The sequence below is a fragment of the Myxocyprinus asiaticus genome, chromosome 28 (genome assembly GCF_019703515.2).
Source record: "Myxocyprinus asiaticus isolate MX2 ecotype Aquarium Trade chromosome 28, UBuf_Myxa_2, whole genome shotgun sequence".
Taxonomy (NCBI): domain Eukaryota; kingdom Metazoa; phylum Chordata; class Actinopteri; order Cypriniformes; family Catostomidae; genus Myxocyprinus; species Myxocyprinus asiaticus.
In genome coordinates this window covers 31726245-31745140 of record NC_059371.1, presented here as the reverse complement: position 1 = coordinate 31745140, position 18896 = coordinate 31726245, and the positions used below count along the sequence as shown (strand labels likewise).

The window sequence follows — 18896 nt, the reverse complement described above, 5'->3', positions numbered from 1 at the left end:
GAACAGGGTTACAAGGATGTGGTGACTTAAGGAGAAGTGCTGTTGTTAGTTTATGGAGTGCTTATGAACTGACAAAAGCTGCAGGATTATCTCCCCTCCCCCCAAAAGTCACAGTGTTTAACTTGAGAGCAAGCATAAATGAAACAGGACATGTGCGTGCCAAAACTGAGCAGATCACACAATGTATTGTGATTGTATATAGGTATTTCTTGTAAATAAAAAGTTCAATGAATGAGCTATAGTTATGTTATAGTGAGTGATTCATTGACTAATAGGGCTGGTAAGACATCAGTGTTTTGATAAGTGGTTCATACATTCAAGCTGTATTTACAGAAATAAATAAAACCTGAAATTATGTATACCTACACAAAATGATTGCTTTCCTCTTTTATACGTTTACACAAGACATTGTTCTTCAAAACACAGGAAAAAAGGACAGAAAATCAAAACAGCTAGAAAAAAATATTACGGTTTTGAGTAGCAGATCTTAGTACACACTAAACAAAACACTAGAAATTCAACAGGATCTCAAAAATATAGAGTTCTAGCTTCTTGAAATGCTCAGTTTTACTTTCTCAAGTTACAATAACTAGTGTACATGACAAAAATCTAAATTATGTCCACTGATGTAATAAGGGGAAAAGGAGATTCATGTAATTGAAAGAATTGGTTATTTCAAATAAAGAGGTGTGGCCACAACAAGTGCGTTCATGCAGGAAAAAGATGAAGATGATTGGCTGAAGTCAGAGAGCAATATGAGAGATGACTTAAAGGGGCAGTACCCTTTTAAACAAATATACAAGTTTCCCAAGTTGAACTGAACTCACAGAATCAATTCTATTGAGAGAGGACCTTTTATGCCACTGTGGAGTGCTCGTACAAGGAGAAACATGTTTATGTTAGCTAGAGGGACACCTAGTCAAATTGCATAGAATTATCTGACCGGCTCAGAGCAGGGCTTCGTCAATTCATTTCCGTGTACAAAACAGAGGCTCCAGTGAACATCTGACTCCAGGAAAGTAAAATGAAAGACTAAAACTGAAATAGTTGGTATGACAGCTAAGGATAAAGTACTCTTGTTTATTTACATACTAAGTGAAGCACTTCTCTACTCTTCTGCACTAGTATTCAGTGTCTTTATCAGTTTAAATAGAAAAGGGTGATTTCTTGCATTCTTGGACAATAACACAGATTCCTTAATCAAACCACCTGCTACACCCATAGCTGCATCATTCAAGCTTGTTCTCTGCATGCGGAACAAAGAATTGTTCATACGGTCTGAAAAAAAAAAAAAAAACCCGGCAAGAAATACATTTATGTGGGAAAACTGGAGAGGAGGATTGATAAGCGACCACAAGCAGTGACTGGGTAATGCGACAACACACGAGTTACAAATATTTATTTCTCGAGTGTAAGAATTGTGATGTGTGAAGGATTGTTATGAATGCAAACGGGACGTATCATCTTGACATAATTAATAACAAAGGCCCTTTTTTAGAGGAAATTTAAAAGTGTACTGTCTCTTGGAATCCCTTAGCCCAGGGGCTTGTTTCTAATATAGTTTAAGCTCCTCCCCTTCCTGTTCTCACTCCGCTGGCATGGTCTCTCCCTCTCTAGCCTGATTTGGCCCCGACCAGGGTTATGAGTCCGTCCGTGCTCATGGACTTGGGACGCTCAAGAGGGAAGCCGAGCGCTCTGCTCCACACCAGCTGGGCCAGAACACCCAGGGCCCGGGACACGCCGAACAACACGGTGTAATAGTTCATCTCAGTCATGCCATAGTACTACAAAACAAAGGAGTGAAGACATGAGTCATGTTTGACATACAAGAAAACAGATTAAAATGGTCAAGCAGAAAACAAAAGCTTAAAGACAACATAAATCGGCATATATATAGTTGTTTTATCTGGCAATATCAGGATAAAATACAACAAAGAATTATCATGCATATATCAGTTTTCTATATCAGCACTCAATACATCTCTTATTGTTTGGTTTCTGGTCTCTTACCTGCAACAGGACTCCACTGTGAGCATCTACATTGGGCCAGGGGTTCTTGGCCTTGCCCTGCTCCAGGAGCACATTGGGCACGATCTTGTACAGCTGAGCCACCAGCTTGAACATGGGGTCATTAGGAAGGTGCTTAAGGGCAAACTCGCGTTGACAGGTGTAGCGGGGATCTGTCTTCCTCAGCACAGCATGGCCATAGCCAGGCACCACCTGAGTGATAATATAAGGGAGGGAAGAGACAGGTAATTGGCTTTTGGAATCAGTCCACTCAAGCTGCTGTTTCTTCAAGCTAGTGTGCGGCGACACTCACTCTGCCTGATTTAAGTGTGTTCCAGATGTAATCTCTCATTTTCTCATCCGACACCTCTCCACCGAGCTCCTTCTGCAGGGCTGTCAGCCACACCAGCACCTCCTACAGGACAGAGGAGGAAATAAATGAATGAAATGCATCTTTTAAAATGACAGATAATTGCCCACATGTCCTATGCAATAACATCAGTACAACTACAAGTGGGTCTACAGCAGTGAAGTGCATTTCAGAGGCTCAAACCTGATTGGCCAGTCCGTGCAGGGGTCCTGCCAGGCCGTTCATAGCGGCGCTGAAGGAGAGGTAGGGGTCGGACAGAGCGCTGCCTACCAAGTGACTTGTGTGTGCGCTGACATTTCCACCCTCGTGGTCACTGGAAGGGGACAGAAATACACACCAAGGTTATATATGTTCAAAAAGTACAAATCAAATAACAGCATGACTATGCCAGTAGAGGGCAGAACGGATTCATTTAAAGGTGAAGTGGTTACTCTCTGTGCCACTAGCAGCACCAAATGGAATTAATAATGAACCATTTACAGCGGAAACACAACAGTGGAGGAATGGTTTATGATGAGTCACTGAGATCATTACCTGTGAATGGTGAGGTAGAGCCTCATGAGTTCTGTGAACTGTGGCTCGCTGTAGCCCAGCATGTTGGTGAAGTTGTGTGACCAGTCCAGGTTGGAGTCGATGGCACCGATGCTGCTGCCCTCACGGTACAGGTTACGGTAGATCTTGGCCGCCACACAGGGGAGCTTGGCAATCAAGTCCATGGAGTCCTCATACACAAACTACACAGAGAAGATATCGCATTAATTCCTGCGAATAAATGATTGATTGAAGCAAGAACTAAAGCGGCTTGAGATAGCAGCTAAATATTGTTTTCGGCAAGAACGGTCCACTATCCAGAAGTCATTTAGTCTTAACAACTCAGAACTTTTAGTATGATATTTTGCAATCTTTAAAGGTGAAGCGTGTAATTTGTTCAAGGTTTAAATACTATCTAATATCCCAGCTTAATCTCCTGAGACTCGTGTGCCACTGCTTAGTGCATTTTTCATTTCCATTTTTAATTTGTAACTAGTAGCCTCTAATAAACATGACAAAAAAATAAATAATAATAATAATAATTTTAGAGCAAACAGTTTTCCTAAAAAATTGATGTCGTCATATGGGGACAGCGGGACTAAGTTATAAATAATACCAAGCTATAGAAAGATTGTTTATGTTTCCAGGAGTGTTGGTTATTCATGTTTTTGATATGTTACAGACATTACAGCTGCTTTTCTGTACAGCTGCTTTGGACCAATGTGTATCGGGGGAAGCCCAAATATAAAACTATACAAATTAGGGCTGCAACAACTAATCGATAAAATCGATTATTATCGATAATGGAAATCATCGACAGACAATTAAATTATTTATTGATTAGCTGGACATATGCTGCAAACACGGAGAAGCTCTGTCAGTGACGTCACCTTACAGCCTGGTGGAAAATGGGTTGCATGATGAAAATCATTTCAGACAAGCTGAAGTGGGAAAAACACGACCCAAGTTGACCAGCGCATGAGAGCACTTTATAAACACTTCAAAAGAAATTCATAATAAGCATACAGTTTAATGTGGAGCGGTCGCTGCATCAGGTGCATTGACAGAGTGATTGTGCTGTTTGATGCACTTAAGAGCTGTTTCTCTCCAGCACATGACTTACATTTTACTGCTATTTTCTATGTTTTATATTGTAAACGTTATGAATTCAAAATCAGGCATGTATTTCTGGGTATTTCACAAAACTGTTTGTTTTTACCGCATGCGAGTCTCCGTTAAACTTCACTGAGCAAGCGAGCGCGCGCATCCACGTCAGTCAAACTGATCAAAATAAAGGGAGCGCAATCATTTTGATTAAACTCGTGGAACATCATACCACGCTTTCAGTTTCAATGTAATCAATCGTGCAGCTTTCATTGATGTCACTCTGATGTCTCAGAGGTTAAAGTGTGCGGTTTAAAGTGTTTTAGATTGTTTCTCATCATGTGAGCGCATGTAATACAGTGAGCACCAAGATGAGACTTTTCAGCACAAGTGTGAATCTGTATATAATGCTGAATATAATGTATAATAATGCTAAGGGTCCTGATATTTGATCATCCTGACAATGCCAAATGTAATGTCTGATTCCACCAGTAAATTTATATCATGGCAAACATTATTTTACTGGATAAACATACACATATTTTTGAAAAGAATAGTTCAGAAAAATGTAATCAGCGACAATACTATTTTAAAACCTACAATATTAATTTAAAATACTCAAAATGTATGTAATCACTGACAGTGTACAAGCATATGTATCTAAAATAATTATGAATTTTTCAGCTGGGCAGAATTATTAATATTTCAGTTCTGAGGGGCCTGGGTAGCTCAGCAAGTAAAGACGCTGACTACCACACCTGGAGTCGCAAGTTCGAATCCAGGGCGTGCTGAATGACTCCAGTCAGGCTTCCTAAGCAACCAATTGGCCCGGTTGCTAGGGTGGGTAGAGTCACGTTGGGTTAACCTCCTTGTAATAATTGAATACAGCCTCTGAAATCAACATTTTTCAGATTTTGGATAAACCCATTCATTCTCAATGTGATAATGCACAGTGAATATAGGATTTCTAAGGGGAAAAAAAGGCCTATAGTCCACGTAAGTCATTGTGTTTAACAGTGTGCCGGTTCCCAATAAATCTGGCATATTGGAAGAAACTAGAGACTCTAGTCTTTTGACTCAAACAGATTTCAATGTCAAACTTAATGAGGTTTCTTGCCAGATGTAGTTTTGTTGGGGTTTCTCCCAAAGACAAACTCTACTGTGATCAGCGCCATATTGTTTTGTCACATGACTCTGTGTGTTAAAAGTTCAACCCTTTACTGACAGCCCAGAGTGTACTGAACTGAGATCAGTTGGTCTAAATGAAATTAAATTATGTATAGAGTGTAGCGAAGACTAAACACAATGTCCATGCAGGAGGACGTGGGGTCAAATGAGGTTAATATGCAGGCACAAATATAAATAAGCCATGTACTACCAAGTAGGTTGATTTCCCTGAAAAGTGTAAAAAAAAAAACACTGTGCCCCAGTAGAGCTATCAAAACATTGCTATGTTTACTTGAGCATCCTGACCCACCTGGGTCAACCAAAGGAACGAGTTTTGGACAGGATTACTTGTTGAACCAACCAATGCAAGAAATGGGGAGTGTTCGGAAAACCTGTTTGAAAGGAGTCCGTTTTTTAAATTCCGTTTGGTGATGCAGGCGCTGAAAGCGCAGAAGAAACACTTCACCTTTAAAGTTTCATATATTTAGAAGTAATTCCAATGAATGCATATATATAGCTTCCTCTGAAGAGGAATAGACTGTGTGGCCATGTCCACAATGGCTGACTCACCTCCCAGTACTTGGCCTTGTTCACTCCCTCAGAGTAGGCCCGAGCAAAACTGCTCTCACTGTTTAGAGCCGTGATGGCGGCACTGAACTGAGACATGGGGTGTAGATTGGTGGGGAAATTATCCAGCATGGTGACCACGTGGGAGGGAAGAGCCGCACGCTTAGCCCACTCCTTTGACAACCAACTCACCTGAGGATAAGGACCAAAAAAAGGTTGTTCTTTGTGGCAAAGACATAATACTTTGGCTTGGATATTGAGAGGTTGATTCAATTTGACAATCTGATACACAATCTTCATATTTTGATCTACGCAAAGAATGCCATGTCTAAATTCTTTGTTAATTCAATTATAATTTTTTTTATAGAGATGCCATCAATGCATCATTCCATGTCCATTTAGGTAAGGCCACAAACATTTCCCAAAAGTACAAGTAAATTGTGAATGTCAGAGCAGTCTGGTCCAACTGATGGAGAACAGTAAGACAATGCCACCTCTATATGACAAGTACTATAAATCAGCTTACTTGCTTAGATAAAACATGCTATTTCTTTTAAGTTTGTCATTTGGTCAATTTTAGTAGAGAGAGGACAGTGAAAAATGCAGAGGGAAAAGAATGGGATCGGAAATGTTACGAGCTGGATTCGAACTCATGTTTCCAAAATGAGCACCACAGATCAATGTGTCAAGAGTATAACTGCTAAGCCAATCTGCACTTTTGCACAGTGAATTTCTTTGAGGGGTAGGACTGCAGTGTATAGGACTGAATTCCTCCTCACCTGCTCGTCGGTAGGAACCTGTCCTGTGATCAGCAACCAGAACAGACCCTCAGGCAGTGGCTCCTCTCCACCAGGTGCCTTGGGCAACAGCTGCTGACACTCTGGAATGCTGTAACCACGGAAACGGATGCCCTACGGATGCAGTCAATAAACACAGGCATTAGTGTGTGTATATTTGAAATGGTAAACATTCCGAATTTTAGCTTCAATCTCTAAGATTTAGGGGTTAGTAGGATAACTACTGGCGTAACGTGTATTTATATGAGGCACTGTGGTGCCACAATCTATTTTTAGCTTTATGCAACATAGCTGTACCATCAGTGCAAACAAAGAGCTTCTATGATGTTGTGCAGCATCATTTGCTTTTTATTATCTCATAACCCTTGACATTGACGTGACCTACAGATACTTAATAACACTACTTTTTTATTTATTTATTTATAATAAATGTAACAACCTGGTTTAGGCTCATTTTTAACAATACCAAGCATTGCAGCTGTCAAAAAGTTTGTATACATATAACTGACTGTGTGTGTGATGTGTACTCACCTCATCGGGGTCGAGCACAGATGTCTCGTACACTAAACCCTTCATGCCTCTCATTCCTCCATAAACCTGTTAAACACAAAAAACAGCACTCAAACATTACTGAGATAACTGCCCTCCACCTCAGTTCTCTGGCCTAATGTGTCATATGCATGAGTAATGACACCCTTCAAGTGCAGTTTTAGGATAACTGGCATATTAGGGCATTTTAGCACTTGGCTCGTTTGGAGCATCTGTTTCAGAACCTGGTGCGTTTTCTCCCTTAGTTCGGTTAATTTAGTTATAAATGAACACCGCAATCGCACTCGGATATGCACCAAAACAATCGGTCCGAGACTCCGATTCAAAAATTAACCCTGGAGCGGTTTGTTTGTGGTGAGAATGCAATCCGACCCAATGGACCAAACAATATCCCTATAAAAACCATGAGCTTACCTGATGGATCTGCGGAGAAAAAAATCTATAGGTCAGCACGTCACTGTAATTCATAATCAAAACGTGGATTTAACTTTTGGCGACTATATAACTGCACATTTAAAATAGGAATTATTTAATGATTCCTGAGGTAATTTTAGTATGATCGCTTCTATCTTTTGGATAGCGTCAGAACAGACACAGGTAGGATGGCGTTAGCAACTTTTTTACATAAAAATCATCTTTACGTGGCTTCACTCTTTCTGCTGTTTGTAGGTGTGTGCGTGTTTGTGTGTGCATGCGAGAGAGAGAGAGTGAGCTCTGTGATCGTGAAAACAGGCACTTTTCAATGCAGAAATAATGCAAAATCAAATAATGACAGATAGGGCTGTCATGATTATTAAATTTGGCTGACGATTAATTGTCTGTTTTAGGGCTGTGTTTATTAATTGTCTTGTTAAGGGCTTTTATGATTAATTGTCATATAAATGGTCATATTTTATTTGTCATGCTTTTTTCTGCATGTTTGCTTCGTACACCTTAAGAAGTAATTTTTACATATTCTTCTTCAAATATATATATATATCAAATAATAAAATAGAGAAACTAAAATTTCCTTTTAAGGCTTTAAAAACGTACGAATGACATGAAAAATAAAATAAGTATCAAAATATTTCTAAAAAATTAAAATATGTCTCTCTTTTTGGTCAACTTTAGTTTTGGTCAATTTTAAATTTACACTTGTCTTTTGAACTCATTTTATATATTTTTTTTTAATTATATATATATATATATATAAAACTATGTATATTTATATGAATATTATTTTTGTATTATATTATGCAATAGTAAAATATTTATTTCCTAATGTCTTCACTCACACATTATTTTAATGCTCTGATTAAACCCACGAGCCCTTATTTGTCATGAAGTAAAACCTTTGAGATTTTGTTTAATCATTTTATCACTCCACAGCAATCACCTCTTTGTCACTGCATGTCATTAACACAGCGTGTATGAACTAGGAACATTTGTCATTACATGATTGTTTAAAGTGAAACCAGAGTTCAAAAATCAAAGTTTATACTTGTTTGTTTATATTTTCACAGGAGATTGGCACGAGCCTCTGCTGACAGCGCGCGCATCAGAGCATTTCACGTGCTCTTCAGAACAGGAGCAGGTTGACCTCCGCAGTGCGGCTCAGTGATGCTTGAACGAGGAGTTCAACCGAATGACACACAAAGGTGCCATCGTTTATACAGTATATAACCGGTAGCTTAAAATTCCCTTATTTGGGCATTAAAATGTGATTGGAATTTGAATGCCCAATAATCGTGGTTGTCTCAAATAACTGCGATCAGACGGTTATTTAATAATCGCAACAGGCCTAATGACAGATAAAAATAACCGTACCAAACAATACTCGAAAATTTGTACCGGTTGACATTTTTTTTTTACAGGTATGTCATTTTAACTGGTATATTGATTTATGAGCTAAATCCCAGAACAGAGCATAAACATACTGTCCAATGAGGGGACAGTTTGCTCACATGTACATTTTATTAACAGTTTTGGAACAAGTCAAATGAGCTACATGTCTGAAATCGGACTTTGGAGTGTGCTCTATAGGCTAACTAGCATTCAGACAAAGACTGAATGACTCACAATACAGCCTGAGGGTCCTTCAGTTGTCTAATCAGAGGGCTCAAATGGGGAAATCCCCAGACACACTGCATTACTGTATAAGATGAATCCATATCTAATACCTTCTACTATAAACAGATTCTCTAGATGTTTCTGACTTCTGTTTATATCTTGAACTGTGATATCTTGCAGTATTATATTTATCACGTTATATTTTCGTCAACAGTATGTTTAATAAAATAATTTCATTATCGTCAAAACCCTTCGTCTACGGACGTTTTCGTCAGTGATTTCATTGACGAGATTAGCACTGCTCTCACCATGTCCACAGTGATCTGACCGATTGAGGTTTTGCCATGCTGCTGTCTGAAGTTCTTGATTCTGCTCTGTTCTTTGGGGATGAGGTCTGCCAGGACGTCTTTCAAATTCTGTAAAAGGCCAAAGACACAAAAGGTCAGGGCTCTGAACATCTTCAGTGGACCTTGAATAAACAGATATATACTTTAATTGTGCTTTTCAAGTTCAAGCCAAGGCTGTGATATAATCTCTAGTGTAATTAAAGTCTAAAGTCTGTGATTGGCTGTGATCAATGGTCCAGGAGACTGAAAAGATCCAGATACGTACCATGGAAGCACTGGCATGTCTGGCGGCCACAACGACGCATGCATTCTGGAAGAGAAAAGAAAACAATGACTTCGATGAAAGATGCAGTGCAGAGGAAGTTAATCTTTTCTATATTTATTATTAAAATATCTAGGGCTGACAAACAGACAAAAGCAACGCAAGGCAGGTGACTTTAGTTGCTCTTACACAATGCAAAATGTGTCAGTTGCCAAGATAACACCTTCTTTGGATTCAAATTACATTGCATTTGGAACCGACACTAGGCAGAAGGACCACTTCAGTTAATCGGCCAACACCAATAATCTCAAAACAGTCACAAATTTAATTTGATTAATCTGTGTACTACATTAAAAAAAAAAACTTACTCCAAATCTTTGGAGTTTACTGTTTACATATGCAAGCTTGCTTGCTTGCATGTAGTTGTCAATCGTAGTCCTTTATTTGTGAGTCTTTAAATGGCTGAACAGTCCAATTCTTGATGCACAGATTCTGTTGCATGCAGGGCATATGAATGTTTGTCTGGGGCAGATTTTGCTTTGTGCCTCTTTTCCCGCCTCTGTTGGAGCCATAGATTGCGATTTTCCTCCATTTTTTTGATGCCCTTTGCGCATTTGATTTGCCACAACGATCGACAAACAGCAAGGTCTTCTACTTTAGATGAGTTGATGCTACACCGCTTCAGTGTGGTCTTGAGATGATCTTTAAACCTCTTCTTTAGTCCTCCTGCCGAGAGCTGACCAAAGCGTAGTTGTCCATAAAGAGTTGAGTTGGGAGATGAGCATCAGGCATACGTATAGCATGTCCAAGCCATCTAAGCTGGTGCCGATATATTCAATTCTGCAGAGTAAGATGCACAGATCATACAGCTAATTCCATTACAAAATGGCTTGAAGAAGAGTTACAAGTTTATTCCAGAAAGCCAGACACTTTCCTCCATCAAGATACATCCCTCATCTCTATATATAGCTCTCTGGATTAAGAGCAATCTGATTGACACACCGCAGGAGAGGAGATAAACTGCCACTGCATAATGATTCAAGAGCATGGATGTAAAGCCAGGGCAGTTTGGCAATGGTAACTCCTTGCAGGGGTGTTTAAGGTTGTAGATAGTTGTGTATCTTAAATGGATAGTTCACCCAAAAATTAAAATTGTGTCATCATTTACTAACCAACTCATCATGTTGTTCCAAACCTGTATGACTGCCTTTCTTATGTGGAGATGTTAGGCAGTAGATTAGACCACACACTTTCATTGCATTTTTTTCCATACAATAAATTGGTGACTAAGGTGGTGAGTAAATGATGACAGAACTTCCATTTTTGGGTGAACTTTCCCTTTAATGCACTTCACACATTCCATCTTTCTGATCCAAAAAAAAAAAAAAAAAAACCTGTTGAATTGAATACAAAGCTGTTTAATCGGCAAACATGCCAATCGCACAAGACATTTAGGCTGTTTTTGTTATTGAGGCAGAAAAAAGGAAGTTGCGCTGCACATCCTGGCTGGTCTTCACATGAGGAAATGACTGAGATTGAACTGGACTACGCAGGGCATGACCTCAAATGTTTGCACCATCTTGAACCACAGCCAACACACGTCCTGCACCGTGGGCCTCCTGACTGGACTGTGGGTCAATGCTCTGAAAAGAGACATCATCATGATCCAATCGGCTTAGAGTTCATTTACGGAGTTCAACTTTATTGTTGCTGATGAGTAACTGCTAGTCGCTGCCCTTCCTCCATGTCCGTGGCTGTGTAATCTTTGATAAAGTTGAGGCTACAGGCAGCTGTTAGCTTGACCCTAGCATGAGCGTAGACGAGAATGATTAACATAAAAGGCTTCGGTAGTAGCTAGATACCTTCAGACCTGTCAACTGTCACACTTCACGCATCCTAGAGGCCGTTTTTACTATACTGCAAATCTTTACTATAAAACGATCTGTAAAAGTTGAAATGATGTGTTGTAGTGTCTAAAAAGTACCACTATAATCATGTACATCTTTGCACAAATAATTTAAGCACTTCCCCTGATGGCACACGTACACTAACCAAAAGTCTGTTTAATGTTTGCGTTTTTATCTGAAAGACTTTAGAATGTTTGTTCATGTGCAATACGTCTAAGACGTTTCCTCTCAGATGTCAAAAAGAGATTCAGCAGATGTCTTTAAGATGTTTACCACATGTTAATTAGAATGTGATGCTTTCCAGATGAAACGCTCTTATACACCTCAGAGACCTTTAATATGGATGAAATAATATAAATATTTTTTTTGATAATAACGTAAAAGATTAATTCTAGGGCAGTTGATTAAACACACCAATTTATTACAATTAATTATATAATTACATGGGATTAAGCCAATATTTCAGGTAGGGGTAAAAATCTACAAGACATCTGATTTTTTTTAATCGACTTTGTCTCCTACATCCACGAGAAGGCGCAACAAATCAATATAAACCAATAAGCACCATTTGTAGTGATTTTTTTATTGCAAGGAACATACCTGACTGTTAACAAATGTGTGTATAATGATAAAGTCAGAAGAATTAGCCAGATTATATTCTCAAATATTAAGTAAAAAGGTAAAATGAGAAAAGAAACACTTCCAAAGACAATTCTTTATTAACCAAGTGTTGCAGTATACCACCGACTCCAGCTTTATAATACTGGCGGTACCACAGTGTTTTTCATTAAATAAAGTTGTATGTATATACCAAATGCTTATGCATTGAGACGTTGATAAGAGAGCAAGGTATAGTCGAGACACAACCGTGAAAGACCTCCACCTCAGGGGGCCGTTCACTCTGAAAGCATCTTTTTCTATGCAAGCACGAGTTACACGGACATTTTTGGCCATTGCACCACATTGTCTTACTTTTTTTTTTCAGCATCTCGTGCAGTAATGATGCATGTTTTTCAGACGCTATGTCAATTTGAAAGGAAATTCAACCTTTAAAACGTGTCACGAAACACCCGCGTTCTGCTTTATTCATTACACTGCATCTGTTTTAACCCAAGAATGTAAATCATCATCAGTGCTTAGCACACATCCAAAATTCAAATGCTCATTTTAGCATTCCAATGTGCATTTTTATCTTAAATTCGACAAATATTGGAATTTCACATTTTATTTGGACAACCTTAGTACCTCCTGTTTTCAGCAGGGGGCAATAAGCAAAACTCCAGCCGTATAGGCAACGCACAGCTAAACAGACAACAAAACCACTCACAGGCTGGCTTGACGCTAGCAACAGCATAAGATGTGAACATGTTCTTCATGTAATTAATCAGTTTTAATCGACTGACAGCCCTAATCACAATGCTAAGATGTTATGGTTGGTTACCAGTTCATTGCCAAGTAGGGCTGCAACTAACGGTTATTTTGATAATCGATTGATCTAACGATTATTAGGACAATTATTCAACTATTCGGTGATTATTGCAATGATTAATCATTAGCTCTTAACCAATTATTCAGCTTGTGCCCGACTTAAAATGTTGTATTAAACATGCTGTGCTAACAATAAAGAGGACAAAATCATCTTTTAAAAATACCTCTAAATGACATTCACTGAATAAAAAGGGAAAAAATATTTTTAAGTTTAATTCATTAAAGAAATTCACTGCAATAAATCCTATTATCATCAAGTGTTTTTGTCTTGTTTTCCATTGAAAACGATCTAAAAATCCTTAAAACAAAATACATTTACTTGAGAAGCAACATACGATATTTAGACTTGCTTTAAGAGAATGTATCTTGAATATAAGTATATTTTGTAAGTGTATTTTTTCACTTGTTCTTACTTCTGCCAGTGCAGTAAAGACAAAATACACTTATTTTCAAGATCTATTCTTTAAAATCAAGTTGAAATATCTTATATGCTGCTTCTCAGGTGAATGCATCTTTTTTGAATATAATAAATATTATATTCAACATTCTCAGATAACAATTTTTTCTTTTGCAGTATAGCTGCTAAATCAAAAATGTATTTTGTTGCAGTGAATAAAGGAGCGAAGACTTCCTCTCTCACCTTTCTGTTCACTTCAATCCATCTTTAACTCACAAAAAATCAAACTCTCTCTTATTAATAAAGCTGCGCATTGCCAATTTTCTTCATAAGAAATTCACAGTGACACATTTATTATGATTCAATAAGTCACGAGCCATCACATTATAATACAGCTGCAGCAAGCATGCGCGCTCAAGGGACGAGCGTCCCAGCGACAGAGTGTGAATCACCCGGGTGTAGTTTCAATCTTTCCCCCTTAGATCGGGACACTTCGCGCAACTCATAGAAGAGGCGCTGACCACAAAAAAAACAGCTCCAGCTCCACTTATTCCACAACGAGAGTGCTTCTGTATTTACTTATTTTGTATTTCTGCATTACAATTCACTCATACTTTGCGATCTACATCACCTGAAGCTGTTTGGAAAGTTTAGAGTGCATCTGGACAGTGAGCTGTGTAATTCTTCCACTCCTCAGTCAGGCGCAAACTGCAGTGCTGCTCTCGCGCGTCATCATTAGAGTTTAATCTGATCTCATGGTACATTAAATGACATCAAAAGACTGTCGATAACATCGACTAATCGTTTCAGCCCTACTGCCAAGTAGTTGCTAGGGCACTGCTATGTTGTTGCTATGATGATAGTGATATCTTGCAGGCCTAAGTCAAAAGAGCCCACACCGAAGCCTGATATTATTGTAATCACTAATATAAATACAGTATTATCGTCTTCCCTGCAAAAATTGCAAGTCTAATTACTTAGAAAAGTAATAGTCCACCTCTCTTCAACAAGGTACATGATTTGAGGTATCATCAATGTGTGCAACAAACTTTACAGGGTGAGTAATGTGGCAAATGTTAATACTTTTATTCAAATCCCTAACGCCATGTATGAGCAATTGCACCACTAAATGTTTTTTTTTTTTTTTAACAATCTCAACAAGAACGTTTTCATATGTGCCCAGTCATGAAACAGCACATTAACAAGCCCTTTAATTTGCAGCTATAATGTATTCTATATAACCGTGACCTTGACAACAGCATCAAAGTAACACTCCTGTCATTCAGCCTGCATAGAATGGCCGCTGGTCCCTGTACACAGGCTACTGGCCAGCTTGCAATCTTAGACCTCTCTATAACATTTGAATTATTTCTGTATCCTATTCATTATAATGATATGCAAAGCAGAAACAAGGGGTCAATAGAAATGGCCTATAGATGGATACCTTGGCCAACTTTAGCCATGGCACGTGAGAAAAAGGATTCTCTGCGTTGTGATACGCATTGAGAAAAATGCATATCAGAATGACGGTTAACACTCTGATGACTTCTTAAGCTCCTCTGTGCTTTGTTTAAAGAGAGTATGTTACCTTGTATTTCAATACTTTGTAAAGGAGATGGCTGCACTGAATACTTTGTCAAAATTACTATGTTGTTGACCTTGCATCCATTCAACCAGATTGCACAGAAATGTGCTATCACAACATCAGCTTTAGAATAGATTAGAACTGAATAGAAGAGAGCAGAATACAACAGAATGAATTTGTAACCTATGAAAATTTTGCTGTGTTGCCATCCGTATTTAGTTCTAAGCAAATCTCCCTTTCCTCCTCTACAATGCCGATTAATTCTACTGAATACTCGAATGCCCACAAGTGTTTTACAGAGCAGGCTTCTGTCCTGAACACCATCTAATATATTATCAAGAAAAAAGGAAAAGTAAGTAATAGTGGTCGACCGATATGGGGTTTTTAATGGCTGATGCCGATATCCAGAGAGCAGGGTGGCCGATAGGCTGATACAATGCTGATTTATCACACAAGTTAATATAGTAAAACAAACATAAAATTGCTAAAATAATAATAAACTCTTATTTAGCCCTATATTTACTTAATTTCACACACTTTGTAAAAAACAATCGAAAAAAAAAATATTGTATTTAAATGGTAGATAGCAGTTTCTTTTGATTTCTGTTTAGTCATCCAATTTTAGTCATTTATTTGCACATGAAGAAATTGTTAATATATTAGGATGAAGGAAATAACAGTACACACAGTAGATTTTTTGTGAATGACATCTGTTTAAACGAGATATCTGCATATTTGCAAACAATATATAATAGAATTTTTATTGATATTTGCTTTTTATCATTAGAAAAGTTACAGGGAACTGTTGAGGAGAGACTGTTAGAATACGTGCTTTAGAGGTTAATAAATGAGCACTCCACAGGGTGCTGGATCTGCTCAAGTTGTGTGAGGTTGGTTTATTACATCTGTTTAAACGAGATATGCGCATATTTGCAGACAGTATACGATATTAGTTTGACTGATATTTGCCTTTTTCTCATTAAACAAGACACAGGGAACTTTTGAGGAGAGAGAGGGAGAATGAAACAGGCGAGCACTTTAACATTATGTGCTCAAATGCATCTGCTGTGGCTCTGATATGTGGACCGTTTAAATGACACTGTGTTGCACAACGGTCTATTATTGTAGTAACACGATGGCCCGTAACAACAAAACGAACCGTGACTGGTCGTTTACAAGTCTAAGTCGCTTCACATGTAAGCAGATGCTTTTCGGCGCCCTTGAGGAAAAAGAAAATCAGCCAAAAGGGAAAATTTATCATCCGATGACGATAATTAAAAAAGTCAGTATATCGGGCGATTTATTGGCCTCGGCGATATATCGGTTGACCACTAGTATGTAAGGATGTACAGTACAGAAATGTCTTGGTCGCCCCTATGAACATCAATCATCAGATTACATAACTGTAACAAACAGCAAAATAAATAGATAAAAACATGAGTAAGACTAAGTAACACTCTATGGTGTACAAAGGTCATGCAGCGGTGAGAATAGAGCATTAACCCAGGATGATATATGCACAGTAACCTAAATTAATATAAAGTCATTCAGACAGAGTGGCAACAGCTTTATCTCTGTAGCAACAAAACTGATGACTGTGTAGTCTTATGATTAGGAGTAATGGGTAAAGTGCAGTTTTCTGTGGGTCAAGGGTGCCTTTAGGTCGTACTTAATAAATCTGTAATCTTTTCCCTTACCCAAGATTTGGTCAGTCAACATCCAGGAAACAATTTATCATTAGCAAGTTGTCAATAGCCCAATTATGGAGTATTTATAGTGTATGCTGTACAAATTAGTTGCAAGATGTGTGAATTTGGGGCCTTTCGCTCAGCAAACTCATGAGGCTGACCATTGTATAAATAAATTATAATCCTGAAGGTTTAATTCAGTCACACAGAACAACAGATAGACTTATATTTCAAACAACAGCTGACCTTTTACAGAGCATTTATATTTACATTTATGCATTTGGCAGATGCTTTTATCCAAAGCGACTTATTACAGGGACAATCCCCCTGGAGCAACCTGGAGTTAAGTGCCTTGCTCAGGGACACAATGGTGGTGGCTGTGGGGATTGAACCAGCAACCTTCTGATTACAAGTTATGTGCCCACTACGCCGCCACCACCACTCAGAGCAGGTGGAGATCACTTATGTTAAACTGGTTTTCCAGCCTTTTGTTAACTACTGCAGACAGGGAAATGTTTAGAGCCCTGTGAATGGAAGGTAACTACACAGCTGGACTTTAGCTAATAATCTAATCTTAAAATAGTATTATTAAATAACTAAGAACAACCCAGCTAACCAAATATAACTTTGATGTATCTTTACCACCGAACAGCTCAATGACAGACCTTCCTCAAGCTAAAACTAAAGCTCACTCCCTGTGTAAAAATCTTTGTATGCTGCCTACGTATACCAAAGCCCTTGGAACGTTCGACAGTATTTTCCCGCAACATATGCGCGTTCGGACGTTCCATTCGAACGTTTGTGTAATGTCCATTGATGCTGTCCAGCTAGTCAGCTCAGTAGAATTTGAGATACAGCCGTTGACTTAAAGCATCCAGTTACAAGGGCAAGACACAGAAAATGTCTCAAATGTCCCATACCCAAATGTCCCAAAACTGCAGTTAATCAAAGTCTAATGGGTTTATTTTTATTTAAAGGGTCCGATTCGCTGCCTGTCACTTAAATGGGCTTTGTTAAACTAAAATAACCGGTTAGCAGCTTGTGTCTCCTTCACGCCAGTTAAAATGAAACTTTCCTACCTTTGAACTGAGGAACCTTGGGGCTAGTCTTGCGATAGAGAGGAAGGACATGATTCCTGTACGTGTGTATAAATATTATAAGTGGTTCTTTCTCGACCCCTGCTTGAAGGTGCCCCTCTCGTAACCGAGCTCGTAGTGAAGGTTGAAAAACAGGCTCGGGCCCGTTGTAGGCGCGGCTTGGATCACGCGGGGCCTGATGAGGACGGAACGGTAACTCGCAATGTGATTGGTTGAAAATGTGCACGGTGCTTTGTAATTAGTAAGGCTGCTCATCGCGTTTTGATTTCATTGGCGTAAAGACAGCAAGCGCATAAATTATTTGGACGTACACTGTTTGGCTGTAGGAGTTCTTTAAACTGCCTGTATGAAAACTGTAGAGCTGTTTATGGTCATATATTGTCAGTTGGATTAAATGTTTCTTAATTCGCCAATATTGGATACTGAAGTAAGAGATCGTCTGTATAGAGCAAGTACACCCGCTTTTAAAGGGTAATGAAACACTAAACTACATTTTCTGAGATGTTACCAGATATGTATGTGTTACACATGATAGAAGACAAATATCCATTATTTTTAATTCTAAGACGAAAGTGGTTAATTTAGGGATTTTTTTTGCGCTATTTTCGTCTTCCGGGTTTAAAATCATCATCGAGTCAACGTCATACGATGTGACGTGTCCCTGTACTATAGTGCACCATCGCGTCATCAGTGTCTCATAAATATTAATGAGACTGCGTGGCCTTATCCTATGAGAACGGGCTGTCTCATGATTATTCATTAACCACGTGACCAGCACTTCAAACTGTCAAGAGTTGATAGATCCGACGCGAGTCCACCTGAGTGCTGACAGAGGGACAGGATAGTCTTTCGATCATTGCCAAAATCTTTTAAATGTTCGTGCAGCACGCATTTATTACCATGAGTGTTTTGAGAAACGCGGTGAGGTGGACTGTCTCTGACTGGGGCTCATTTGAGACGCGGTTTATATTGATTGTCCCAGAT

The 18896-nt window shown here is 38.7% G+C and overlaps 1 protein-coding gene across 1 annotated transcript; it reads right to left on the bottom strand.

The window, feature by feature from the left end:
* Window positions 1–300: 300 nt before the first annotated feature.
* Window positions 301–18053, bottom strand: LOC127419305 (citrate synthase, mitochondrial-like). Its single transcript, XM_051660621.1, has 11 exons — window positions 17895–18053; window positions 9754–9798; window positions 9450–9557; window positions 7075–7140; window positions 6526–6657; window positions 5750–5938; window positions 2912–3111; window positions 2561–2690; window positions 2321–2422; window positions 2011–2220; window positions 301–1784 (listed from the first exon to the last, which is right to left on the bottom strand). The coding sequence occupies exons 1-11, from the start codon at window positions 17943–17945 to the stop codon at window positions 1614–1616; spliced, it is 1404 nt and encodes a 467-aa protein (XP_051516581.1). The 5' UTR covers window positions 17946–18053; the 3' UTR covers window positions 301–1613.
* Window positions 18054–18896: the final 843 nt, after the last annotated feature.

Coding starts and splice junctions, on each gene's coding strand:
- LOC127419305 (XM_051660621.1), bottom strand. CDS start 17,945: ATGTCCTTCCTCTCTATCGCAAGACTAGCCCCAAGGTTCCTCAGTTCA. Junction 2,423..2,560: donor TGCACGGACTGGCCAATCAG/GTTTGAGCCTCT, acceptor TCTGTCCTGTAG/GAGGTGCTGGTGTGGCTGAC. Junction 2,221..2,320: donor ACACACTTAAATCAGGCAGA/GTGAGTGTCGCC, acceptor ATTATCACTCAG/GTGGTGCCTGGCTATGGCCA.